Source organism: Ruditapes philippinarum, unplaced genomic scaffold (assembly GCF_026571515.1).
Source record: "Ruditapes philippinarum isolate M1 unplaced genomic scaffold, ASM2657151v2 ctg638_1_1_1_1, whole genome shotgun sequence".
Classification (NCBI taxonomy): Eukaryota; Metazoa; Mollusca; class Bivalvia; order Venerida; family Veneridae; genus Ruditapes; species Ruditapes philippinarum.
Window position 1 is genome coordinate 126,362 of NW_026861796.1, and position 27,333 is coordinate 153,694.

The 27,333-nt window shown below is 31.4% G+C and overlaps 1 protein-coding gene across 1 annotated transcript; it reads right to left on the bottom strand.

Annotated features, from left to right (window-relative positions):
• Window positions 1–27,333, bottom strand: LOC132716813 (sushi, von Willebrand factor type A, EGF and pentraxin domain-containing protein 1-like). The gene is made up of 20 exons (XM_060700150.1): window positions 27,149–27,333; window positions 26,696–26,759; window positions 25,027–25,165; window positions 24,450–24,577; window positions 23,243–23,396; window positions 22,770–22,943; window positions 21,859–22,032; window positions 20,063–20,227; window positions 18,929–19,093; window positions 17,570–17,734; window positions 16,440–16,604; window positions 14,991–15,076; window positions 13,247–13,334; window positions 9,992–10,195; window positions 9,397–9,561; window positions 8,226–8,390; window positions 6,814–6,899; window positions 4,351–4,438; window positions 1,686–1,889; window positions 1–1,122 (listed from the first exon to the last, which is right to left on the bottom strand). Coding segments are annotated over exons 1-20 (2,766 nt in total). The 3' UTR covers window positions 1–1,120.

Sequence of the window (27,333 nt, forward strand, 5' to 3'; positions counted from 1 at the left end):
GGATACAAGGTTGATCGTAATCATGCATCAAGAGACTAAAGATGAATTTAGAAATTTATTTTTTATTTATTTTCATAAAAAAGTTTATCGTTAACAACAGTGATCTTTTCTTTAATTAACATACTTTCCAGCGTTTCTTTTACCATTTCATCATCGAAAAAATTACTTATATAAACCTTTTTTTCGATGACTAAGATTGCCTTCTCTATACTTACGCCAGGATTAAATATAAAAAAAATATAAGCAAGAACTAGCGCTCCCGGTTCCTTTTACAAGAGTACTTTTTGATACATTATGAGCCAATTTTAAGTTTTTTTAGCGCTAATATTGTCTTTAAATTTGGTCAATAAAGCTGTTTCAAGGGTCTATGTAAGTTATTCAAATGTTTATTCAATGATTATGAGAGCTATATATAGACCTTCTACTAGCATTGCATTTTTTTAAATACAACTTATTCTTATAGTTTATGTTAGCTTTATTTGTGGCTCATGTGAAGGATTCGTGTGTGTTTAGTTTTCTATTCTAATACTGATGTTGTATTATCGTGGATTAACATTAGCGCTATCATTAGCTCAAATTATTTTTCAGAAAGGCCTTATGTAAGAACAATGCATGATTCGTGTTACCTTTAGGATGCCTAATTGGTGTATTTATGGCTACTTGTAGCATTATCTACAGCTCATAAGATTTTATCATTACCTTTACCTTGTGTTCAAGTAAGAACATTAACAAATGTATATACATTATATTATATTTCGACAGCATAAACTGTTATAGATTTATAAATACAAACAATGTCAGATAAGTTGTGCATTTTACTTTGTATCATCAACAAGGACACTGACTAAATAATATCACCATGACCTTTCAGAAAAATAATACTTTTAATCATATATATAGATCTTTTGGATTATTACATAGTACCTAAGTTCAAATGCCGTCTTATGTAAATAAACAACACCCAGTCTATCAGAACGTACTTTATTATCGATATACTTTCAATATTTGATGAATTTGCTTGGTTTGAATCATTTCAACTTTAAAAAGAATAAAACAACAACTAAATGATTGTATCAAATACATCTTTTTAAATTCCTTTTCCTGGTAAAGTCCTTTGTATCTCTGAAAGAGAAGAAAAGCATTTTATTCACAGAATCATTGTGTATAACCATGTTAATACCCTTTTCTACCGAAAGGATCTTTAAAATTAATTTATGATTCTATTTTGAAATTAAATTTTATCTATTTCTATTAATTTTTGATTTTTTTTTTTTATATTGTTTATATCAAAGAACTAACTAAGCTGTTGATACAATATGATACACTTTAACAAATAAAGTATCAAATTTTCAGTGTTTGTTAACATTTATAGAATATAGGACACTGGACTTTATACATAAACTCCGACGCCAAACGTTAAAATGAACAATTTTCTAGTTTTCAAAGGAAACGATATTTATTATTTCTGTCATGGTAATAAATTCACTTATTGTCAACCGCGAAAGCTCATCGATAAAATTCAAAATAATTAGCTGAGGTTCCAGGATTTCTATCCTTGATCTACAAATGATTCCATCTGACACTATATAGTTACAGCAATGAAAGAACGCTACAGAATATCTAATTTAAATCAATTGTTATTTCAAAAATTAAAAAAAAGTAATTATTATCAAGATTTTACTCACAGAGTGACATTTCGCACAAATACTCGTATTTTAATTCACAATTTCCTAGCACCCAAACTTCAAGGTAATAATAGATGCCACAATCTCGTTCAGGAGAATTTAGATAAATGTTATTGGCTAATATGGATTTGTCAAATGATGCTCCTGAATATTCCCACAAAAATGTACCTTCTGATTTTATATCGCTTACTCCTAGCCAAATACCTGAAAAATAATGTATTGTAATCCCAATGTACAATTTTGTTTCTTAACCCTTTCCCCCATGAGCATATTGTGAAAATACTATGAAACTATGAAAAATACTTCGATACTAATAAAACTTGGCACAAATGTTGACTGGACCATTGCCTCTGTAACGACATGCTCAGTCTTAAATTACCTGTTACCATGGCAACGAGGGGACATCTCAAAATTGCCAAAAATCACTATTTTGCCTCGATTTTTTCCATCAAAATGTATTTCAAAGTGCTGCAACTTCTCAAGGGGATAAGATAGAGTCAAAGGCTTTTCAGCGTTGGTAACACGTTACCTTATGATCGACCTGGGGTCATTTTAAGCCTCTCACAAGTCCAAAATTTTCTTGGCGATAAGGGGGACTCTGCCCCTTCAAACCCCCCAAAAAGAAGGGGGTACATCCCCCTTCTGGCAACCCCCTGATGTATCTTTTGGATGGGGGCGGCGCCGAAAAAGTGCTCATTATTTTAGCAACATTTCGCAAACGAAAACATGTGGTTGGGGCCATAATAGGACATTTTTTCACTATATCAGGTCTAAAAAAGGGGGGAGGGGGGGGGGGGCGAAAGTGCGTTTTGTTTCGCGTATATATGAGGTAAAGGGTTAAGATATTAGATTTTTAAAAATTACGTTGTATCCCCATTTTATATGAAATAAGAAGCATTTACAGATTGTAAAATCCGTCGAACAGAAAAAAGTGTTATAAAAAGAGGATTATTTACTAACACCGACTGACATTTAAAATAAAAAAAAGGTTTGTGATAATAGCTCAATTTTTCTGCTTAAAGTGAAACACTTATAAAAGAGTAATAACACCGAGACTGTAAAATGGTGGAGTTCTCATTCCAATTCACTGCATTTCTCTTCAAACACATCTGGCTATGTATCCAATTATCATGCTAATGTTTACAGTTAGTCAGAGGTCGATCGGTAGCAAGCGCAGTTTGTGTTTATAGGTGATGCACTAAAGTTCTTACAGTTACAAATGATAACAAAGCGTAGTATTTTTTTTGTAAGCAACAATTTATATAAAACATTCATAAAAAAGAAGCGTGTGCTCATATCGATTTGATAATTTGTCTCATTATCTATGTAATAAGATAAAATTAATTTCATGAACTATATCTATATAAACTGTTGATTTACTGTTCTATCAAATTAGCTTAGGACGAATTTAACCATAAAAATAAGATTTACACTGATTTTGTGCTAAAGAAGTGGATGACACCCTCTTTGAAGATTTTAAAACATGCAGCGTGTTTTTCAAATTTATTAAATTGTCCCTTTTAGGTTTTTGATCATTTCAACAGATATGGCTGCCCATCTATATTTAGTCCTCCACAACTCTGCTACTTTCAACTGCCACCTAATGTTAGCATTCGTCATATCAAAGATATGTAAGCCACTGAATGACAATAGGCTGGTCATTTTGCCTTATAAAAAAGACATGTGATTGTACACACAATCAAACACATGAAAATATTAGGGTGCAGTATTGCAACGGATAAGGCAAAATGGATAAATTAGGGGACTATCATACATTTTCTCAAAGATGCCAGCATATGGACATGAAGGTTTTAATATGGCTTAAAAATTAAATCTAACCTTTCTAGAAAGAAAGGTATATAATTAAATTCCACACGTCTGTCATGTTACTTTAAAGGTGATTGTTTTTGTGGCGGTTATATTTTTAACAAATAAATTCCAATATCTATATGGTTCATTGTAAGCTGACACTTTTGATATAACATTTTCCCTTTTAGTGAGTCAATCAAATAGATTTAAAAAAGCATATACTTTATATATTGATAACTCTACTCTATAGATAACTTACATTGTTTACATTGTTTATGTCAATGAAGTAAATACATATATTCATAGACATATTATTTATACATTTTGTAATGAAAACTAAGTTTATTTCCCCTTGTAAAACTATTCACTACATTACACATGACTTAATAGGTAATTTCGTCGTTAACCAAAGAAATGTTCGGTCTTCAAGTCGTCTTTCTAAGTGAAATGTATGATTATAGACAAAAGTGTACGGCACATTGACAGTTCTGCTACAAGTCTAAGGCCATCCCCACGACCCCCTTTAAAAACGTTGAAGTGCAAACAAATTATGTGAATGAAATTTTCTAAAGCACAATAAATATAATTGGTATGTCACATATCAATATCAAAATATTCTATAAATTTATACTCTCCACTGACTGTTCCCTGCACTTGTGCAGCTTCGATAGGCATAACGTCATCATGTTTAAGAAAATGTTAGAAAATATGACTGTTTCTAGAAAAAATGTCATGAAATGATCTTGGTTTTCATCAAATGTAAAATATCATATCGTTCGAGAGTGTCCATTGGAAAAGAACTTATTGCATTTGATTGGTCCCTTTAAAAACTATACTGTAATAACATTTTACGTACCTTCAACCATGAGATCCGCTAAAAGAAAACTGTATTCAGAGCTAGAGGTGATTTCAACAAGGTATCCTTTTTTTGATTCACAATCATTCTGCAGGAGAAAAAAGCAACTCCATACATTTATTATTTTAAATAAACATGTATGTGTCCTATCATATTTAAATACAGAAGTTTGACGTCACTACTTGTGATCCATTTTGTTTCTCTCTCTATCATTTTCTGCGAGAGTTTTTGCCAAGAACAATATTGCAAGGTAGCTTTAAATGTCAAGAACTTGTGTCATCTATCTGATACATGTAGTTATCTCTTAATGAAGATATAACTATAACTATTTAATTTCGCTTAAAACAAAAGTGTCTTTATTCGGAATTGTGACCGAGTTGGAAAGATATGTCATTGTTGATGCATTATCAAACTGATTTTTTTTGTTTTTAATGATGTCATTGAAAACAAATTTGCTTCATTTTAAATGTTCTTATTAAAATTCTTCTTTTTAATTATAAAACTTGTCATAAATTAACATTTAGCCTTGTGATTTTTGTGCTACAGGAATTGTAAGTACGTTCCTTGTATAGCCAAAGCAATGGATTTTTCATGACAGTTTCCATCACCTTAGTTTTCATCAATATGATACACAACATAACATAGCAAATTTCATCCAAACTTCAAAGGAATATTTATTTGGTGGTCTTTAAAATTGTTAAAATAATTATATTCCATACAGAATTAGGGTTTCAATGGCAACCGATAGAAAAAAAAACTTAAAAAAAACAACAACAAAATTGAACAAGAGGTTAGATAGCTGGGGTCAAAAATGCCCCGCCTTGGGAGGTCATTGATTTTCTTTATATATATCCAGTGAGAACTTAAAAAATCTTCTATTGGAAAACCCAAAGGGCTAGAGCTCAGAGATTAGGCATGAAACATCTTCTAATAGGTGTTCACCAAGCTTGTTCAAATAAAATCCTGGGGTTAAAATTGGTTCCGACCAAGGGGTTATTGATTTTCCTATAATGTATCTAGTGATAACTTAAAAATATCTTTAAAAATAACACAAAGAGGTAGAGCATAGATATTTAGCATGAAACAATTTCTATTGGGTGCCTACCAAGTTAATTCAAATGAAAGCCCTCCAGTCAAAATTGGCCCCACCACCGGGGTGTCATTAATTTTCCATATATGTATAACGTAATAACTTAAAAACTCTACTTTTAAAAATCCCAAAGAGCTAGAGCTTAGCTATTTAGTATGGAACATCTTCTAGTGAATGTCTACCAAGTTCATTCAAATAAAAAGCCTTGGGTCAAAATTGGCCCCGCCTCGGAGGTCATATTCTATTTAGTAAAAGTTTTCAAAAAATGTTCATTTAAAAACCTAAAGTGCTAGAGCTTAGCTTTTTGGCATGAAACATCTTTTAATGAGTTTCTACCAAGTTTGTTCAAATTAAAGCCCTTGGGTCAAAATTTGTCCCGCCACGGGAGCCATTGATTTTCTTAACATGTACACATCTTTTGCAAATGTTGTTTTCCCTTAGCAATAGCAACCAGTAATGTTTTACACATGCACTATTTCAGATACAAATATGAGCTTTCTGATATCAGTTTAAGATTTACATTTACATTTACTTTTGCTTATAGTTTACAATATTTTTTGTTCCTTGTCATGGAGAATTTTTATATTCAGGTAAGCGATTTCTGTGCAATCATGGTCCTTTTGTTTAAAGAGTTTTAAAAGAAATGATATACGGAATTTAAATGATTTGCATTAAAGGGGAGTTGTTTCATAACGATCTGAAGACACGTTTCACGCTCTTTAAAACATTTAGAAAACCTATTTTAAATAGTTAACATTAAAAACTTATAAAAATATGTTAATGTACCTTTTTACAGAAAGTGACATTTATAATTAAGAATAAAAGCTGTCATTTATACAGTCAAACTAATGGTTTATGGAAACATGTATCTAGTTATTCATTATTACAATTTCTTTGGTTGAATTAAGGTTTGCGTGTGTATTCATTTGCCAGAAAATCTTATCATACATGTATGTTTGCACTTTAAGTTTATTTCGTCTGTAAAAATGCTGCAGCGATAGAAGATATGATTATTTTTATAAGAAAGAAATATATAGCAAAATATTGACTTAATATGATTAGATATCTACAGCACTGCTTGATAACTAAAATTAATAGAATACTGACCGTTATCATATTTTTTAAAGAACTTATTTAAAACAATATTTTCTAAATACATGGATGTTCAAATAAGCAGACACATTTTATCCTCCAAATTGATTACACTGCTCAAGTAAAAATGTATCTTGGTACATAACGGCTGTTTCGAATGGAATATACGTTCTTATATTCATATTGGGAGCCAGTATTTCTATAAAAACTGTTGTAGATGGAGTATATTATCAGTTGGACGAACTCTTAAACAGTATTGATAATAAAAGAAAAAATATTACTTTGGCAGTTTCCCATGTCGCCATACTTTCTACATGCAGATAACAACTATTTTCAAATCTGCTCCATCCTCCAGGGCATTCAGGAACTAAAAGTAAACAGATAACAACAAAATAACATAGAGAGCATTATTAAGGTTAGTGAAGATTTACAATGAGATAGACAAATATTATGAGCAGTTAGACGTGAGTCTTTTCAACCATATTATCAAACACTTTAACGTATTAATAGTTTATTACGGTGCTAAATTTGTATTACATCAAATACATTTATATATCAGCTAAAGTTTTTAAGACTTTATAAAGGACAAAGAATGTCAATGATTAATATACATTTAACTTAAATAGTTAATTATTAAATATTGAGAATAAAATCATGAAGATAAGAATTAACAGAAATAGGTTAAATATTCAACGTCATAGTAATGATGACCTTCGATCATGTGGTCTATGCAAACACGACTTGAATGTGTCATACATTTGGTGCAATTTGACCAAAAAATGGAAAATTGCAAACTATACTAGATGAAAATATTTGAAAGTAACCATTCTTGTGTTATTGAGATGACTTTCAATTAATTAATATGTTACATTTCAGTAAGAAGTTTTTTGGGAAACAATTATCTTGCTAAAGATCACTGTGATCTTCAACTTTTAACATCATGGACCAAAAACATTATGTTTTATCTGTAGCGTTATCCTATCATGAAGTTGTTTTGCCCTGTCCAGATTTTAATTCTTTAATGTTGTCCGAGAGGTACATTTCTGAATAGTTAAATATTAAACTTCAATTATACGTGGAAGGCAAATGACAGGTCCGCAAAGCATGGCCTAGCTTTAGCTTGCACAGCTACAGACTACACGTAAATATAAAAAAATCAAATAATAATAATAAAAAGTATAGAGTTTTAAATCAGTAAAATGTTCAGTGTCATATCTAGTTGGGCACCGCCATTTTTTTAATGAAACACTATAATACTAGGCAGAGTAGTCCGATAACGGAACAATCGCAACTTTTCGGCTTAAAAATAATCGAGTGAAAACAGAATTGGTGCATTAAATTCCGAATGACATCTTTTAAACGGAAAATGTCAAATAAAAAATGAACGATTTTTGTAGCCGACTTTCCGCGCAAAGGCTTTGCCAAATTTTATATTTACGTAAGAAAATTTAATGAATGACACAATATGAAGGTGATAATAAAAACTAATCACATTTTGTGTAATAAAACCTTTAAGTTAATACGGTGTAATTCTTATATATTCTATATTCTATATACTATACAGTAATACATAAAACTCAATTGATAACTCATTAACTACCGGGATTACATTGTAGTAAAATACATATTACAAATCTATTGACAAAAGTTCTGAATAATAAAAAAGATTGATATTGATAAAACTTAAATGGACCTTTAAAAGAACATATCGGTGGTGTTTCCCAACTTCCAGTGTCAAGGCAGCTTATTGTCCCGTTTCCATCATATCCACTATCACAAACAAGAGAAACGGTTGATCCAAACGTTGTTGAGTTATAGTGCAGCTTACCATTAGTCACATTAAATGGAGACCCACAGTCTGAATAATTTTTAAAGTCATTAGTTTAATTTCAGATCGATATCATGACGTCAAACATAGGCGGTTAAATTTATATGTAACATTTAAAATTTATATCATGACGTTAAACATAGATGGGGAAAATGGTTTATATTCATTGTAAAGATTTACTAGAATACCTTGAATGAAATAATTCCTCAGTATATTTTATTGACAGCGAGTGGGACATGAGTGAACTTATCGACCAATTTAGTGAGAATAGCTTCTAAATATTTTATTTCCAAAAATCATTATTTTATCTGTAGCGTTCTCTTATCATGAAGTTGTATTTTCCTGTTGAAGATTTTTTTTATTCTTTAGCATTGATCAAGAGGTACATTTCTGAATAGCTAAATATTAAACTTCAATAATACGAGAAACAAAAGGTCGTGTCCGCGAAGCGGATCCTGACTTTGACTTGCCATTCTATAGACGTGTAAACCTAAAAGAAAATCAAATAAAAAAGAACAATTCAAAAATATATAGATTTTTTTTAAATCAGTGAAGTTTTCAGTTTCATATCTACTAGGGCGTCTCCATTTTCACTGTAACACTTTGATAATATGCGGGTTTTCCAATTACAGAACGATCGCGGATTTTCGGCTTAAAATAATCGTTCAGGTGTTTCGTGTGAAAACAGAAGTGGTGCATGAAATGCCGAATAACACCTTTAAAACGGAAAATGTTAAATAAAAAATGTAGGATTTTTTACCGACTTTTCCGCTCATAGGTTTTGCCAAATTTCATATTAAAGTAAGAACATGATAGAATGACACAATATAAAGATGATAATAAAAAGGACATATTGTGTAAAATACCTAATATGGTATAATTCTTGATAGATCATTTTCAGATATTCTTTACATGCACATAACACATTTATAACTCATTAACGTGCTGCATTTCATTAAAGCTAAAAAAATATACATTACTTGACAAAAGTTTTTTATAATAACAACGATTCTAATTGATACAAATTAAGATAAACCTTTAATAGAACATCTTGGTGGCGTTTCCCAACTTCCAGTGTCAAGGCAGCTTATTGTCCCGTTTCCATCATATCCACTATCACAAACAAGAGAAGCGGTTGATCCAAACGTTGTTGTGTTATAGTACAGCTTACCATTAGTCACATTTAATGGAGAACCACAGTCTGAATAATTTTTAAAGTCATTAGTTTAATTTCAGATCGATATCATGACGTCAAACATAGGCGGAAAATGGTTTATATTTATTGTAACGATTAACTAGAATACCTATAATGAAAGTTGTCCTCAGTATATTTTATTGACGGCGAATGGGGCATGAGCGAAATCATCGTATAGTGAACAAAGAATAGCTGCTTTATATTTTTCCCCGGAACATTTTATCCTATTTCCATACACTATTCATATAAAATCGGCATAATTTTACCGTTAATTTGTTTCACAACTTAACATCATCAGACATATGTATACACTTTAATTTATATTCCATATAATGACGTCAAAACGTGTACAGAAAAGCTTGTCAGGTTTCAAAAAGGACGAGTAACAGTTATTTCAACAATTAAAAAAAGTAATTATTATTTAGATTTTACTCACGGAGGGACATTTCGCACAAATACTCGTTTTCCAATTCACAATTTCCTAGCATCCAAACTGACTGGTAATAATAGATGACACAATCTCGTTCAGGAGAATTTCGAAAAATGTTATTGGCTAATATGGATTTGTCAAATGATGCTCCTGAATATTCCCACAAAAATGTACCTTCTGATTTTATATCATTTACTCCTAGCCAAATACCTGAAAAATAATATTTTATAATCCAATGTACAATTGTGTTTCTATGTACAATTGTGTTTCTTAAGATATCAAACGTTCAAAAAATACGTTGTATCCCCGTTTTTATATGAAATAAGAAGCATTTACAGACTGTTAAATCTCCCGTCGAATAGAAGTGTTATAAAAAGAGAATCATTCACTGGCACCGACTGACATTTAAAATAAAAAAGAGGTTTGTGATAATAGCTCAATTTTTTTCTGCATAAAGTGAAACGCTTATAAGAGAGGAATTCCGATTCACTGCATTTCTCTTTAAGAACATTTTTGCTATATATCCAATTATCATGCTAATGTGTACAGTTAGTCATAGGTCCATCGGTAGCAAACGCAGTTTGTGTTTACAGGTGATGAACTAAAATTCTAAGAGTTACAAATGATCACAAATCGTATTTTTGTAAACAACTATTTATATAAACATCCATAAAAAAGAACCGTGTGCTCATATCCATTTGATAATTTGTCTCATCATATATGCAATAAGATATAATTAATTTCATGAAATATGTCTACATAAACTGATATATAAAATACATATATACCAACCTTTTGCTAAGCACCATATGTTTGAGTGTAATTAACTTTGGGGCACAATTTATTAACGTCGTGTGAAAGGTTTCAAATGTTGAAGGATGAATTTAACCCTATAAATAAGATTAACACTGATTGTGTGCTAAAAAAGAGGATGACGCCTTCTTTGAAGATTTCAGAACATGCAGCGTGTTTTTTTTTAATTTATTAAATTGTCCCTTTTAGGTTTTTGATCATTTCAACAGATATGGCTGCCCATCTATATTTTGCACAACCAGGTCGGTTTGTGCATTCCAGCTTATTCCTCCCCACACCATAAATTACTCCCTAACGGTCATGCCCAGCAAAATTTGCAGTCTAAAACCATTTATCGCGTCTTCTAAAGACTCTAGCACGCCTATCTGTGAAATTTATACAAAACCTGGACTCATTAGTGAATATAAAGTGTCTTCAGTGGTGCATGATTCACGTATATGCTCCATGGTCCATTCCAAACCGGCCTGGCGATGTCAACACGTCAAAGGGATACGAATGCAAGGTCTACTCGACCTTCATAAAGCATTATACGTACACATTGCATCGAAACAAGGACACCCTCAACATTAGCGAGGTTAATTTGAAAAGAAGTTGTTGTTAAAAACATTGCACGACATGCCTGAAAACCAAAAACCGATCCTTAGCTAGTTTTATGACACTTTGCCGACCCCCAGCATGCCTCTTGGCGGGTGTATTATGTAGCCGGTATCTCTCCAAGGCTTTGGTGATGGCGGTTTTTTATACTACATTAAGCGCCGCATCAAACTGGCGGAAGGTGGCTACCTTGTTGCACCATCCCTTTAATTGTCCACAACTCTGCTTCTCTCAAATGCCACCCAATGTTAGCATTCGTCATATCTAAGATATTTAGCCACTGAATGACAGTAGGCCGGTAATTTCGCCTTATAAAAAAGACATGTGATTGTACACACAATCAAAGACATGAAAATGTTAGGGTGCATGCTTTCAAATCATTGTGCTATCAGTATTTTCCAAAGTTGGAAAGAAATCTGTTTAAAACTTGTGACAATATAAAATTAAGTAATGGTGCTTATCAAAAGTAGTATATTTATTAATCACACAAAGAAAAACGGATGAACGCATGGAAGAAGATTATTTTCATATCCCTCGCCATCTTTTCTATGCGTGAAAACATGTATTTTGTCAATTTAATATACATTTCTTCATATATTTTCTCAAAGATACCAGCATATGGACAATAAAGTTTTAATATGGCTTAAAGGAAAGATACAAAATAAAAAGCCACACGTCTTATATATTATTGTAAATGTGATTGTTTTTGGGCGGTTTTATTTTTACAAAGAAATTTCAATATCTATATTGTTCATTGTAAGCTGACATTTTTGTTAAAACATTTTGCCTTTTAGAGAGTCAAACAAATATCTTAAAAAAAGCATATACTTTATATATATATATTAATAACTCTACTCTATAGATATCTCATAATGTATACATTGTTTATGTCAATGAAGTAAATACACATATTCATAGAGATATTAATTATACATTTTTTTTGTAATGAAAACTAGGTTTATTTCCCTTTTAAAACTATTCACTACATTACACATGACTTAATAGGTAATTTCGTTGTTAGCAAAATAAACGTTCGGTCTCAAGTCTTTCTAAATGAAATGTATGATTATAGACATAGGTGTACGGTGCATAGACAGTTCTGTTACAAGTCAAAGGTCGACCCCAAGACCCCCTTCAAAAACCTTGAAGTTCAAAACAATTATGTGAATGTTATTTTCTAAATCACAATAAATATAATTGATATGTCACATATCAATATCAAGATATACTATAAATTTATAGCAAGGAATACAACTCTCCACGGACTGTTCCCTGAAATTATGCACTTGTTCAGCTCCGATCGGCATAACGCCACTAAGTTTAAGAAAATGTTAGAAAAATATAACTGTTTCTAGAAAAAAAAATGTCATAAAATGATCTTGGGTTTTCATAAAATGTTAAATATCAGATCGGTCGAAAGTGTCCTTTGGAAAAGATCTGATTGCATTATTGTAAAAATGCCAAACTGAAGCTACAAGTGTTTGAAGTTTTTAGATTGGACCCATCAGATATCCAGAATAAAACTTTATAGCACATCTTTGCTACTTTTATTTTTAAACGTCAGAATCAATTCGAACGTACATGTGTATGTTAACTGGTTAGAGCAAAGGGTTCATCCAGTGAGATGCGTGTATGCAGGGACGGGTCTCGATTACACGTCTACTTTCCGACGTTTAAAACTTGGAAAGTTATTATTTGTAAGAATGTGTTATTGGTAAAATACACAAAATGAGCAAACAACTAAGGAAAGTCGCCATAAGGTCTTTATTGTGTTGCTGTAACGTAAACTCAAAACAACTGTAAAGTAATAAGCTGGTCCCTTTAAATGCTATACTGTAATAACGTTTTACTTACCTTCAACAATGAGATCCGCTAAAAGAAAATTGTATTCAGAGCGAGAGGTGATTTCAACAAGGTATCCTTTTTTTGACTCGCAATCAGTCTGCAGGAGAAAAAGCAACTCCATATATTTATTATTTAAAATAAACATGTTTGTGTACTATTATATTTAAGTATATTTAAGTATAGATGTTTGAAGTCACTTCTTGTGATCCATTTTGTGTCTCTCTCTATCATTGTAATAAAAACCCTTGGGTCAAAATTTGCCCCGCCTCGGGGGACTTAGATTTAACTTACTTGTATTTAGTAAAAGTTTTAAAAAATATTCATTTAAAATCCCGAAATGCTAGAGCTTAGCTTTTTGGCAAGAAACATCTTTTAATGAGTTTCTACAAAGTTTGTTCAAATAAAAGCCCTTGTGTCAAAATTGGCCGACACGGGAGCCATTGATTTTTCTTCACATGTACACATTTGTTGCAAATGTTGTTTTCCCTTAGCAATAGCAACGAGTAATGTTTTACACATGCACTGTTTCAGATACAAATATGAACTTTGTGATATGATTTTTTATTTACATTTTATATCTGCTTTTCAAAGAAAAGCCCTGGGGTCAAAATTAGCCCCGCCACAGGAGCCATTGATTTTTTTACATGTACACATCTTTTGCAAATGTTGTTTTCCCTTAACAACCAGTAATGTTTTACACATGCATTATTTCAGATAAAAATATGAACTTTTTGATATCAGTTTTTGATTTACATTTTATATCTGATTTTGCTTATAGTTTACAACATTTTTTGTTCCTTGTCATGAAGAATTTTTATATTCATTTAAGCGATTTCAGTGCAATCATGGCCCTCTTGTTTAAAGAGTTTGAAAAGAAATGATATACGGAATTTAGAAGTTTGCCTTATAGGGGAGTTGTTTCATTACGATCTGAAGACACATTTCGCCCTCTTTACAACATTATGAAAACCTATATAAAGTTCTTAAGCATATGACTACAATTCCCATTCACAATGTGTAATCAAACATGTTCTATTGTACAAGCCTGCATTTCGGTCATGTAAATGCATGCTTTTGATGGTATCTGTACCTTCTTTTATCTCGAAAATAGTTAACATTAAAAACTTATCAAAAATTTGTTAATGTACCTTATTACAGAAAGTGACATTGATAAATATAAAGATGTCATTTATACAGTCAAACTAATGATTTATGGAAACATGTATCTAGTAATTGATTATTACAATTTCTTCGGTTGCATAATGTGTATTCATTTGCTAGAAAATCTTATCAGTGTTTTTCAAGATACATGTATGTTTGCACTTTTATTTTATTTTCGTCTGTAAAAATGCTGCAGCGATAGTAGATATGATTATTTTTATAAGAAAGAAATGTATAGAAAAATATTGACTTAATATGATGTGATTTTATATCTACTTGTACAGCATTGCTTGATAAATAATATGTAATAGTCGTCGTATGTTATTGTTAAAGAATACTGACCGTTATTATATTTCTTTAAAAATCGATATCTTTCTAAATATTTTCAAATAAGCAGACACATTTTATCCTTCAAAATGATTTCACTGCTCAATCAAAATGTACATAAAGGCTGTTTTGCATGGACTATACGTTCTTATATTCATATTTGGGAGCCAGTGTTTCTATAAAACATGTTATAGATGGAGCATATTACCGGTATCAGTTGGACGAACAGCTAAACAGCATAGGATAATAAAAGAAATATTATTACTTTGGCAGTTTCCCATGTAGACCTACTTTCTACACGCAGATAACAACTATTTTCAAATCTGCTCCATCCTCCAGGACAATCAAGAACTAAAAGTAAACACATAACAACAAAATAACATAGAGAGCATTATCAAGGCTAGTGAAGAATCACAATGAGATACACAAATATTATGAACAGTTAGACGTGAGTCTTTACAACCATATTATCAACACTTAATATATCATTTAAGAAAACGTATTCATAGTTTATTACGGTGCTAAATTTGTATAACATAAAAATACATTTACATATCAGCTAATGTTTTTAAGACTTTATAAAGGATAAAATAATGTCAATGATTAATATACATTTAACTTGAATAGTAAATTAATAAATATTGAGAATAAAATCATGAAGATAAAAAATAACAGAAATAATTTAGATATTCAACGTCATAGTAATGATGGCTTTCGATCATGTGGCCTTTACAAACACGACTTAGATGTGTCATACATTAGGTGCAATTTAAGCAAATAATGAAAATTGCAAACTATACTATATGAAAATAAATATTTCATAGTTGCGTAATACACCATTCTTGTATTATTTAGAGGACTTTCAATTAATTGATATGTTACATTTCAGTAAGTAGTTTTTGGAAAACAATTACATATCTTGCTAAAGATCACTGTGATCTTCAACTTTTAACATCACGGACCATGTTTTATCTGTAGCGTTATCATATCCTGAAGTCGTATTTCCCTGTCCAGATTTTAATTCTTTAATGTTTTCCAAGAGGAACTTTTCTGAATAGTTAAATATAAAACTTCAATAATATGTGGAAGACAAATTCCAGGTCCGCAAAGCATGGCCTAGCTTTAGCTTGCACAGCTATAGACTACAAGTAAATATTAAAAAGAAATCAAATGAAAAAAAAAAATGAAAAAAAAAATGAAAAAAAAATTCAAAAATATATAGAGTTATAAATCAGTGAAATGTTCAGTGCCATATCTAGTTGGGCACCGCCATATTTAAATGAAACACTATAAAATAGGCAGAGTCTTCCAATAACTGAACAATCACAACTTTTCGGCTTAAAAATAATCGAGTGAAAACAGAACTGGTGCATTAAATTCCGAATGACATCTTTTAAACGGAAAATATCAAGTAAAAAAATGATCGATTTTGTAGCCTACTTTCCGCGCAAAGGCTTTGCCAAATTTTATATTTACGTAAGAAAATTTAATGAATGACACAATATGAAGGTGATAATAAAAACACATTTTGTGTTAAAAACCTGTAAGGTAATATGGTGTAATTCTTGATCTTTTTCAAATATTCTATACAGTAATACATAAAACTCAATTTATAACTCATTAACTACCGGGATTACATTGTAGTAAAATACATATTACAAATCTATTGACAAAAGTTCTGATTAATAAAAAAGATTGATATTGATAAAATTACCTTTAATAGAACATATCGGTGGTGTTTCCCAACTTCCAGTGTCAAGGCAGCTTATTGTCCCGTTTCCATCATATCCACTATCACAAACAAGAGAAGCGGTTGATCCAAACGTTGTTGCGTTATAGTGCAGCTTACCATTAGTCACATTAAATGGAGACCCACAGTCTGAATAATGGTCAAATTCATATGTAACATTTTAAATATATATCATGACGTTAAACATAGACGGGGAAAATGGCTTATATTCATTGTAAAGATTTACTAGAATACCTAGAATTACATAATTCCTCAGTATATTTTATTTACAGCGAGTGGGACATGAGTAAATTCATCGACCAATTTACTAAAAATCGATTCTAAATATCTTATTTCCAATACTCATTATTTTATCTGTAGCGTTCTCTCATCATGAAGTTGTATTTCCCTGTTCAAGATTTTTATTGTTTAGAGTTGATCAAGAGGTACATTTCTGAAAAGCTAAATATTAAACTTCAATTATACGAGAAACCAATAGCCATGTCCGCAAAGCGGATCCTGACTTCGCCTTGCCATTCTATAGACATGTAAATATACAAGAAAATCAAATAAAAAAGAACAATTCAAACATATATAGATTTTTGAATTAGTGAAGTTTTCAGTTTCATATCTACTTGGGCGTCGCCATTTTCAATGCAACACTATGATAATAGGCAGGTATTCCGATAACGAAACGATCACAGATTTTTGGCTTAACAATAATCGTTCAGGTGTTTTGTGTGAAGACAGAAGTGGTGCATAAAATACCAAATAACACCTGATAAAAGGAAAATGTTCAATAAAAAATGAAGGATTTTTAATCGACTTTCCCGCTCATAGGCTTTGCCAAATTTCATATGAAAGTAAGAACATGATAGACTGACACAATATAAAGATAACAATAAAAAAGACATATTGTGTCAAATACCTATTACGTAATATGGTATAATTCTTGATAGATCATTTTCAGATATTCTATACAGTCATGCATATAACACATTTATAACTCATTAACGTTCGGCATTTCATTGTAGCTAAACATATACATTACTAATTTCTTGACAAAACATTTTTTAAAGTAACAACGATTGTAATTGTTACAAATTAAAATTGACCTTTAATAGAACATATCGGTGGTGTTTCCCAACTGCCAGTGTCAAGGCAGCTTATTGTCCCGTTTCCATCATAACCACTATCACAAACAAGAGAAACGGTTGATCCAAACGTTGTTGCGCTATAGTGCACTTTGCCATTAGTCACATTTAATGGAGACCCACAGTCTGAATAATGGTTAAATTTATAAGAAACATTTAAAATCTATATCATGATGTTAAACATAGATAGGGAAAATGGTTTAAATTCATTTGAAAGACTAACTAGAATACATAGAATGAAACAATTCCTCAGTATATTTTATTGACAGCGAGTGGGGCATGCGTGAAATTATCGACCAATTAACTAAGAATAGCCTCTATATATGAACCGTATCACGACAAAACCAACATAGTGCGTTTGCGACCAGCATTGATCCAGACCAGCTTGCGCATCCGCGCAGTCTGATCAGGATCCATGCTGTTCGCTATCAGTTTATCTACATGTAATTGAATGGGTAAGCGAACAGCATGGATCTTAATCAGACTGCGCGGATGCCCAAGCTGGTCTGGATCCATGCTGGTCGCAAACGCACTATGTTGGTTTTGCTGTGATGCAGCTCATATCTTATTTCCAAAATCATTATTTTATCTGTAGCGTTGTCTTATCATGAAGTTGTATTTTCCTGTTCAAGATTTTATTTTTTAGCGTTGTTCAAGAGGTACATTTCTGAATAGCTAAATAATAAACTTCAATAATACGAGAAACCAAAGGCCGTGTCCGCAAAGCGGATACTGACTATGCCTTGCCATTCTATAGACGTGTAAATCTATAAGAAAATCAAATAAAAAAGAACAATTTAAAAATATATAGATATTTAGTCAATGTATTTTTCAGTTTCAGATCTGCTTGGGTGTCGCCATTTTTAATGTAACACTATGATAATAGGCGGGTATTCCGATAACGTAACGATCGCAGCGTTTCGGCTTAAAATAATCGTTCAGGTGTTTCGAGTGAAAACAGAAGTGCTGCATGAAATACAAACTAACACCTTTAAAACGGGAAATGTTAAGTTAAAAATGAAGGATTTTTAACCGACTTTCCGCTCAGAGGCTTTGCCAATTTCATATGAAAGTAATAACATAATAGAATGACATAATATAAAGATGACAATAAAAAGACATATTGTGTGAAATACCTATTACATTATATGGTATAATTCTTGATAGATCATTTTCAGATATTCTATACAGTCATGCATATAACTCATTTATAACTATTAATGTTCGGCATTTCATTGTAGTAAAATTATAAATTACTAATTTCTTGACAAAAGTATTTTATAATAACAACGATTGTAATTGTTACAAATTAAAGTTGACCTTTTATAGAACATATCGGTGGTGTTTCCCAACTGCCAGTGTCAAGGCATCTTATTGTCCCGTTTCCATCATATCCTCTATCACAAACCAGAGAAGCGATTGATCCAAACCTTGTTGTGTTAAAGTGCAGCTTACCATTAGTCACATTTAATGGAGACCCACAGTCTAAATAATTGTAAAATTTATAAGAAACATTTAGAATTTATATCATGACGTAAAACATAGATGGAAAATTGTTTATATTTAATGTAATGATTAACTAGAATACCTAGAATGAAATAATTCCTCAGTATATTTTATTGACAGCGAGTGGAGCATGAGTGAAATCATCGTACAGTGAACAAAGAATAGCTGCTTTATATTTTTTCCGGAACAATTTATCCTATAACCGTATGCTATTCATATATAAACGGCATAATTTTACTGTTATTTTGTTTCAAAGGTAAACATCATCAGACATAGCTTCCCTTTTTCCAATTGAACCCATGGCCACATAAAAACCAAATTGTAAGCTCGCACGTACTGACACAGGACGACCAGCGGTAAAAAAAATCACAATAAATCACATAAAGAATGTTGTTTTTTGTTGAGCTACAAATGTGAGCGGAATGTGCTCTGGTCAGCTAAAAAATACAAGAACAGTCTTTTGATATTTGAGTGAGACACTCAGGGGTCGATTGATTAACATGTTACATTTTTGTAAGGAAATGGGAGGAAATATTTTGTATAAGGTTCCTGGGACATTAAATCTAAAACGTCATGAAACAGACTCAATTATTTTATCAGTAGCGTTATTCTACTATGAAGTTGTATGTTCCTGTTCTAGATTTTAATTCTTTAACATTGTATTAGCGGTACATCTTTTAAATGGATATATATCATATTTAAAAAAAAATAATGTAAGACAAATATGAGATGAAAATAATATAACAAAATAAGATAATGTGTACAATACCTATAAGGTAATACGGGACAGATCTTTTTTGAATCACCTATACAGTAACACTTATATAATACATTTAAAAATCATTATCGTCCGGGCTTATATTGTAGTTAAATGTATAAATAACCAATGTATTGACAAAAGTTCTTAATGTTAAACAAAGTTTGAAATTGAAACAAATTAAAATTGACCTTTAAGAGAACATATTGGTGGTGTTGCCCAACTTCCATTGTCAAGGCAACGTATTGTCCCGTTTCCATCGTATCCTCTATCACAGACCAGAGAAGCGATTGATCCAAACGTTGTTGTGTTAAAGTGCAAATTACCATTGGTCACATTTAATTGAGATCCACAGTCTGAATAATTGTTAAATTCATTGGTTACATTTAAAATTGATATCATGATGTTAAACAAAACATAGGTGGAGTAAATTGTGTATATTCATTGTAACGATTAATTAGAATACCAGAATGAAATTATTTCTCAGTATTTTGTATTGACAGCGAGTGGGGCATGACTGAAACAATCGCTCGATTAACTAAGAATATATTCTAATTATTTTCGTATTTACAAACTTCAATATTTTATCAGTAGCGTTCTCTTATCATGAAGTTGTATTTCCCTCTTCAAGATTTTAATTCAAGAGGTACATTTCTGAAAAGCTAAGTATAAAACTTAAAAAAATACGGGAAACCAAAGGCCGTGTCCGCGTAGCGGATCCAGACTTTGCCTTGCCCGTCTAAAGACGTGTGCATCTGAAAGAAAATGAAATAAAAAAGAACAATTCAAAATTATATAAAATCTGTGAAATTTCAGTTTCTGTCTAGTTGGGCGCCACCATTTTCAATGAAACACTGTGATTATAAAGGGGTATTCCTATATCGGAACGATCGCAGCTTTTCGCTTAAAACTAATCGTCCAGGTGTTTGGAATGAAAACAGAAGCGGTGCATGAAATACCGAATGACACCTTTACTTTAAAACGGGAAATGTGAAGTAAAATATGAACATTTTAACCGAATTTCCCGCTAATAGGCTTTGCCAAATGACTTATTAAAGTAAGAACATTATAGAATGACACAACATTAAGATGATAATAAAAAGCACATATTGTGTCAAATACCTATTAAATATTACGGTGTAGTCCTTGATAGATCATTTTTTTATAAAGTAATAAACGTATTGTTATTATTTGATACTTGAATAACGTTGCTTCCGATTTGTCTTATTCAAATGTCTAATTCAAATGATTATTTGAAATCTAAAGGTAAACTCCTCTGTAGCAAGTTCCAATGGAAACTTGTGATATCTGTATTGAATTGCAAGGATGCCATTTTTAAATAAATACATGAAATAATTTACATCTATATTAAATAGAAAAGTATGGGCACTTTAAGAAAAATAAGATTATTGTTATCGCGTTGTCAATATTTCAAGAATCTCACTAAATGATGGTTCAAATTAATATCTTGATTTAATTTAAATTGTATATAGATAGCCTGCTTTACAAATGTTACGACAATATATCGAATATATTAACCCTCTCGATATATAAGTAATTGATGGGGGAAAAACAGTCTATGAAAGACAACTTAACAATTGGATCACTTTTAATATTATATTAGTTTAAATGGCAATAATGGCAAATGATACCGAAGCTCCTAGATTCGATACGCATGCGTCAAGATATATATACTTAAATACTTTTCCTGAAATAAGTGCCAACTTTTACCACTGATAACATTAATTTTATTTCTATGTAGAATCACTTGAATAGAAAAATCAATCATAAAATCATAAAATCCTTGGTTTGTCATTTTTTTTAAAACGTAATTGAGATGGTTTTATGAATGGCGGAACTTTGCTTCTTGTTTTTCCTTTTTGTATGTTTGTTTGTTATTTATTTATTTATTTTTTTTGGATGTTGTTTTTTTAAATTTTATTTTATATTATTTTAATTAATATGTATGTTATCATTTGAAAAGTACCTTTTATTTTGCAACTTGATTTTCTCCATTTCCCAGTTTTTAAGCACTTTATTATTTCGCGACTTGCCTTATAGCCCGGATCACATTCAACTGTCGCTGTTGCCCCCATTGTCGATGATGATGCATCGTCTAAGGTTATTTTCCCATTTTGGATATTTTTAACGACTCCGCAATCTGAAATTGTCAGATTAAAAAATAAGAAGCATCTATATCTCATTCTATGTTAAATTAAGAATAATAAAGTGCCAATTTGCACACAATTGAAAAATTAAAGAGCAAGCAGATATAAAACAAATATTGATAAGTATGACTTTCAATTAAATAAATAATTTATTAATTAATTGTAAAAGGCATTTATAAATAAAAAAATATGATAATTATGTCCGTTTGAAAAGAAACTATTTGTAACATGAACTAAATAATATAAATCCTTTTGTTTAAACAAATCAAAAACAATCTCTTCTTCATATCTATACAGTGACAGCGATTTAGAAACACTATAAATATAATTAATAAGAAGAAAAAAGTCTACTTGTGAGTTGATATAAACATCTGTATGCGAATGATACACAACTTATCTCTGTATATTATTAGTTATAATAGAGATGTCTTGTTTGTAATATGGCCAAGTATAAATAGGTTTAACGATAAAGCACAAACACAGTATAGGTCATATGGCGACTAGCTTTACTGGTGGAGGAAGACCTCAGCATTACTTTATGAACAAACAGGCACCTGAATAAAACCATCAAAGTCCAGTAAGCTAGATACAGTTGTCAGCTTATTGTTCCTGTAAACTGTATATAATTTCATAACAACCAGGCTGTTGATCGTTTCGTTTTCTTCTAAACCACATACCACTGTCATTTCCTTATTTGTCCCATAGTGAGAATGTAATAGCTAGCCCTTACCTTTTAATTCGCAACTGGGTTTTTCCCATTTCCCGTTTTCAAGGCAAACGATTTTCTTTTGATTTGCCTCATACCCGGGATTACATCTTATAGTCGCTGTGGATCCTATTGTTGTCGAAGATTTTTTGTTCAGCTTCACCTTGCCATTCCGAAACGTTTTAATTGGACCGCAATCTGATAATATTCAAATACAACGTCTGAAGAGTATATGCATAACATGTACAAGATGTTCAAAATGTATATAACAAATTGAATGTTGAAAACGTAGAAACAGTGTAATTTTTCAGAAGAGAAAATTTGGAACACGTTTACTTACAGTGGATGAATACAGTAGGGATTGTTGTTGTTGTTTCTTCTTCTTTTTTTCTAAGTAGCCAGATGGTTTCAGCAGTATTTGAAAACTGGTTTTGAGAAATTTTACAAAATAAAGAACAGAAGAATGGCATTAAAATAATATTTTACTAGACAAATACCAATAATGACCGAGTTGATCCAGTTAACTTGCGGTTTTGTGACTGCAATAGATTGAAGCTGTGATAAGCAAGGATCAGATGAAGCAGATGATGTGACTGCAAGTCCTTGCAGAATTATTTCTTTTTTCTTGGATCCAAACACTGGACTTCCTGGCTAAAATTTTCAAAAAAAATATCTTTACAATTGATTTCTTATCAACTGGGTGCAATATCCTTCCAACGAAGCCAGGTCACAGGCGGTTGCACCAAGGCAGGAATGTTCGCATCATGCAGAACTGAAGTACATCTTCGTTTTAGAATTGTGAATAATGAATAAATGTTGTAAATTAGTTCTATAAGAACCATTTCGTATAATATGGTAAATTGATAATCACAGCCAGAATTTTTATGCAAATTACAAAAAGTAAGAAACGAAAGTGCCGTGTTCAAAACGTACAAGTCGCTTTCAGACCTTTACGTCCTCTTCACAACTAATTAGCAAAATCTTGTGAAAAAATGTGATCATCTCCCAAACACAAAAACATCTCTAAAAATGTAAGTCTGAAAATATATATCCAATTTTTTCTCAGGACAAAAGAATGCATTTTAAGATTTCGCAACAACCAATATTAATAAGTTTTCTTTTGACAATTAAAATTTCTAATAGAATCTTCCTAAATTAAACACTACGTTTTTATACGATTATTGTTATAAAACGATTAGAATAAAATCAAAAATACCCAAGCAATTATCTTTTGGAAATGTATTGTGAATTAAGGAAGCTTATCAGGGCCTACATTTGATGAGATGTTTTGCGCTTAGTCGAATAATTCTTATTCGCGTTGATAAGATGATTTTGCAAGTCTGAATAAAATTTACTGAAGGTTAGAAACTTTAAGGCATTGCAACTGAACTTTTATCGATATTCTACATAATTTTGTTCCGTTGACAAAAACATAGTAACATGCGCTTCATGATTTCAAAACTGTGCTGACATATTTAGTAAGACGCAAAGATGTTACTCGCATTGACAAATAGTTCACATAATTCAATTAAAGTTTCTTTTCGCAAAGACGTGTTACGTATTAGTCATTACATATTCATGGGATTTTTTTATTAAAACAAGATGGAACAAATTGACATGCCGATAAACTTTATGATAAGTAGAGGCCCTGATAAGCTTCAGTAGTGAATACTGTAAAATAACACAATTTCAGTTTCAACGTACTAGACATCTAGCCTTTTCATTCATGTTGCCTTGAACACATTTATGTGTCTCGCGAAAATTACCATCAATTTCTTCCTTCTCACATTGAGCGCCTCTGACAAAATCGACTTCATTTGCAATAATTTTATCTGTAATTTCAAACCAAAAGGATATTTTAACCAAAGTGATCGGAAATAGAATGGTAAAACAAAGCATTTATCTAATACTTACTCAAGACTTCTTTGTTGATAACTTAATATCTATTCCAAAAGTTTATCAATCTCAACATTTTGAGGAGTTAAACCCTTTTATCAAGGAGTTTGTTGTTTATTTTCTGAATCGCATATTAATATTTTAATATCTTTTTCTTTCACTATCTTTCAATGTTGATAACAACTGTATACTTTGAATGACAAAGCCAGCATTTATTTAATTACTTTAGTTCTAGACAAATAATGAAAGCGTTATCTAAATACATTTACGAACTAAGATATCAAAATGTTGTTGAATAAAAATTGTTGTTTTTTAACAATTTAATTGAACAGACTTTATACATATATTTTATCCTTTCGTAATCACTATTTTTTTTATAATTTACCAGAATCGTCTCGATTGTACAGATGAAACTTGTACTCTGAAGAGGGTAACTTAGAGTCAGCAAGTTGTGTGAACTTTGTTTTTCTTGGTTCTTTTTCCTTTTTCATCTTAAGAAGTATAAATAACTTTCCAACGGAGTCCTTTAATAGATGAATTAATGTCCAACAGTGAAATAACATTTTTATAGCATATGTCAATATTTACAACACAAAAAGAAAACAATGAGGAAAAAGCAATAGGGCCAAGATGGCCCTGAAATCGCTCACCTGTGTAAAGGCCCCCGGGGCGGGCCAATTTTAACCCAGGGGCTTTTACTTGAAGAATCTTGTTAGCGCACATTTGAAGATGTTTAATGATTAATATCTAAGCTCTAGCTGTAAGAAGATTCTAAGCTTTTACTTAACACATATAGGGAAATCGAACGACCCCCTCTGGGCGGAGGCCAATTTTGTTCATGCTAAATATCTTAGCGTTAGCTGTTTGGGTTCTTTTAAACGAGGATTTGTATTAAGTTGGCACTATATAAATAAAGGGAAAACAATGACCCCCTGGGGCGGGGCTAATTTTGATCAAATGGCGTTAATTTTAACAAACTTGATAGACACTCGCTAGAAGATGTTTCATGCTAATTATCTAAGCTCTAGCTATTTGGGCTTTTAAAAAGACGATTTTTTAAAAGTTTTTTCTATATACAAATAAGGAAAATCAATGAACCCCCGGGGGCCAATTTTGACCCCGGGGCATTTATTTGAATGAACTTGGTAGACACATACTAGATGATGTTTCATGCCAGATATTTAAGCTCTAGTTTTTTTTTAAATAAGATACTTTCGGTTGCCATGGCAACCAGAGTTATGCTTAAAATTAAAGTCTTTTAACAATTTTTAAAGTTAACTACCAAAAAAAACAAAACATTCCTGTGAAGTTGGATGAAATTGGCTCAGCTGTTTAAGAGGAGATGTCGCTTAAAGAAAAGTTTCGGGACGGACGGACGACAGACGGACGACAGGCGGACGCCGGATGGACGCCGGACAAAAAGTGATCACAAAAGCTCACCATGTCACTTTGTGACAGGTGAGCTAAAAAGAACAGGGTAAGGCAAGACTTTTCATTATCAAATCTTATACCTGTAGCAGATAATCTAGTATATGCATTATGTTTCTATCGTGCATCATATAATGCAGTTAGTCCTTAATGTAAAATGTGCCCTTATCTCCTAAAATATATTTTCAATTAAAGATACTAATGAAAAGTGTGCGTGATAAATTTATTCTACGAATGGTTTCGAGTAATAATTGATTTGTACGGTGAACGTTCTATTTAGTGCATTAAGGAGATGTAAGACAACTGATTTTTGTTTTATTTTATTAGATGTTTTTACACAAACCAATTCATTTTATTCACAAAGATATTTCTATGTATTTTTTAATAATCTTTTGCATATCTTTTTGTTTTAAGCATCAAAGTTATTCTATTTCAGAAATTTGAATTATATATGTGTATGCTTTTGAACCTCTGTGGAGTCTCTTTAAAATGTAGCACATATTTGTTACAGCGCAAATGAATTTAGAAAGATCACCAATTGTCATACTGGTAACGTTTTTTAATAAAACATCACACGAATGAGAAAATTTACACAAATGTCTCTTACATTAAAACATCACACTTACCCGGTCCTCGGCAATAACCTTCCTTGAACCATCTTTGTAAACAATGCTGTATTTTGTAAGCTTGCTAAAATTTTGAAAACACATGACTTGTTGTTAAAGTATATAATCATTCATTTTATTAGATGTTAAAGCTTTTTTCACATATAACTTGGCAATTAAGATTTGTTTTATGCTTATATTGGCAGGTCATATAATCATTCCATCCCATATTCGTGATCAATCGTTGTAGAGCAGGTAACAAGTGCCATGTGATAGACGTATAAGTCACCATCTACCTTTACTTCAGAGTTGTTTTCTGATCCTTCAATGATCATTGATTCCAACAAATCCAGTGCGGACGATTAAATACTGTTTAAGCCGGTGCTAGGTTGTATATTGTTTAATATTATTAATCATACATAATGTAAATATATCGAATAAATATGTTTAAACAAATATGATAAAATGTCTTACAATTTCTCATCAATGCAGTCAGCAAGGGTAAGAACCCAATTGTCGGAGAGTTGTACACCTGCGCATACCTCGTCATTGCCGAGTTTTATATACAGTATCCAATTTTCTACTGCCTTCAAATTGCCAGCTTTTGGGAGTCGTATCTCTTGTGCCCCGACGCTGTTTATTTGCCCTGCAGATAGCAT

Coding starts and splice junctions, on each gene's coding strand:
- LOC132716813 (XM_060700150.1), bottom strand. CDS start 27,333: ATGCTATCTGCAGGGCAAATAAACAGCGTCGGGGCACAAGAGATACGA. Junction 19,094..20,062: donor ACCAATATGTTCTCTTAAAG/GTCAATTTTAAT, acceptor ACAATTATTTAG/ACTGTGGGTCTCCATTAAAT. Junction 13,335..14,990: donor CTACATGGGAAACTGCCAAA/GTAATAATATTT, acceptor TTTCTCCTGCAG/ACTGATTGCGAGTCAAAAAA.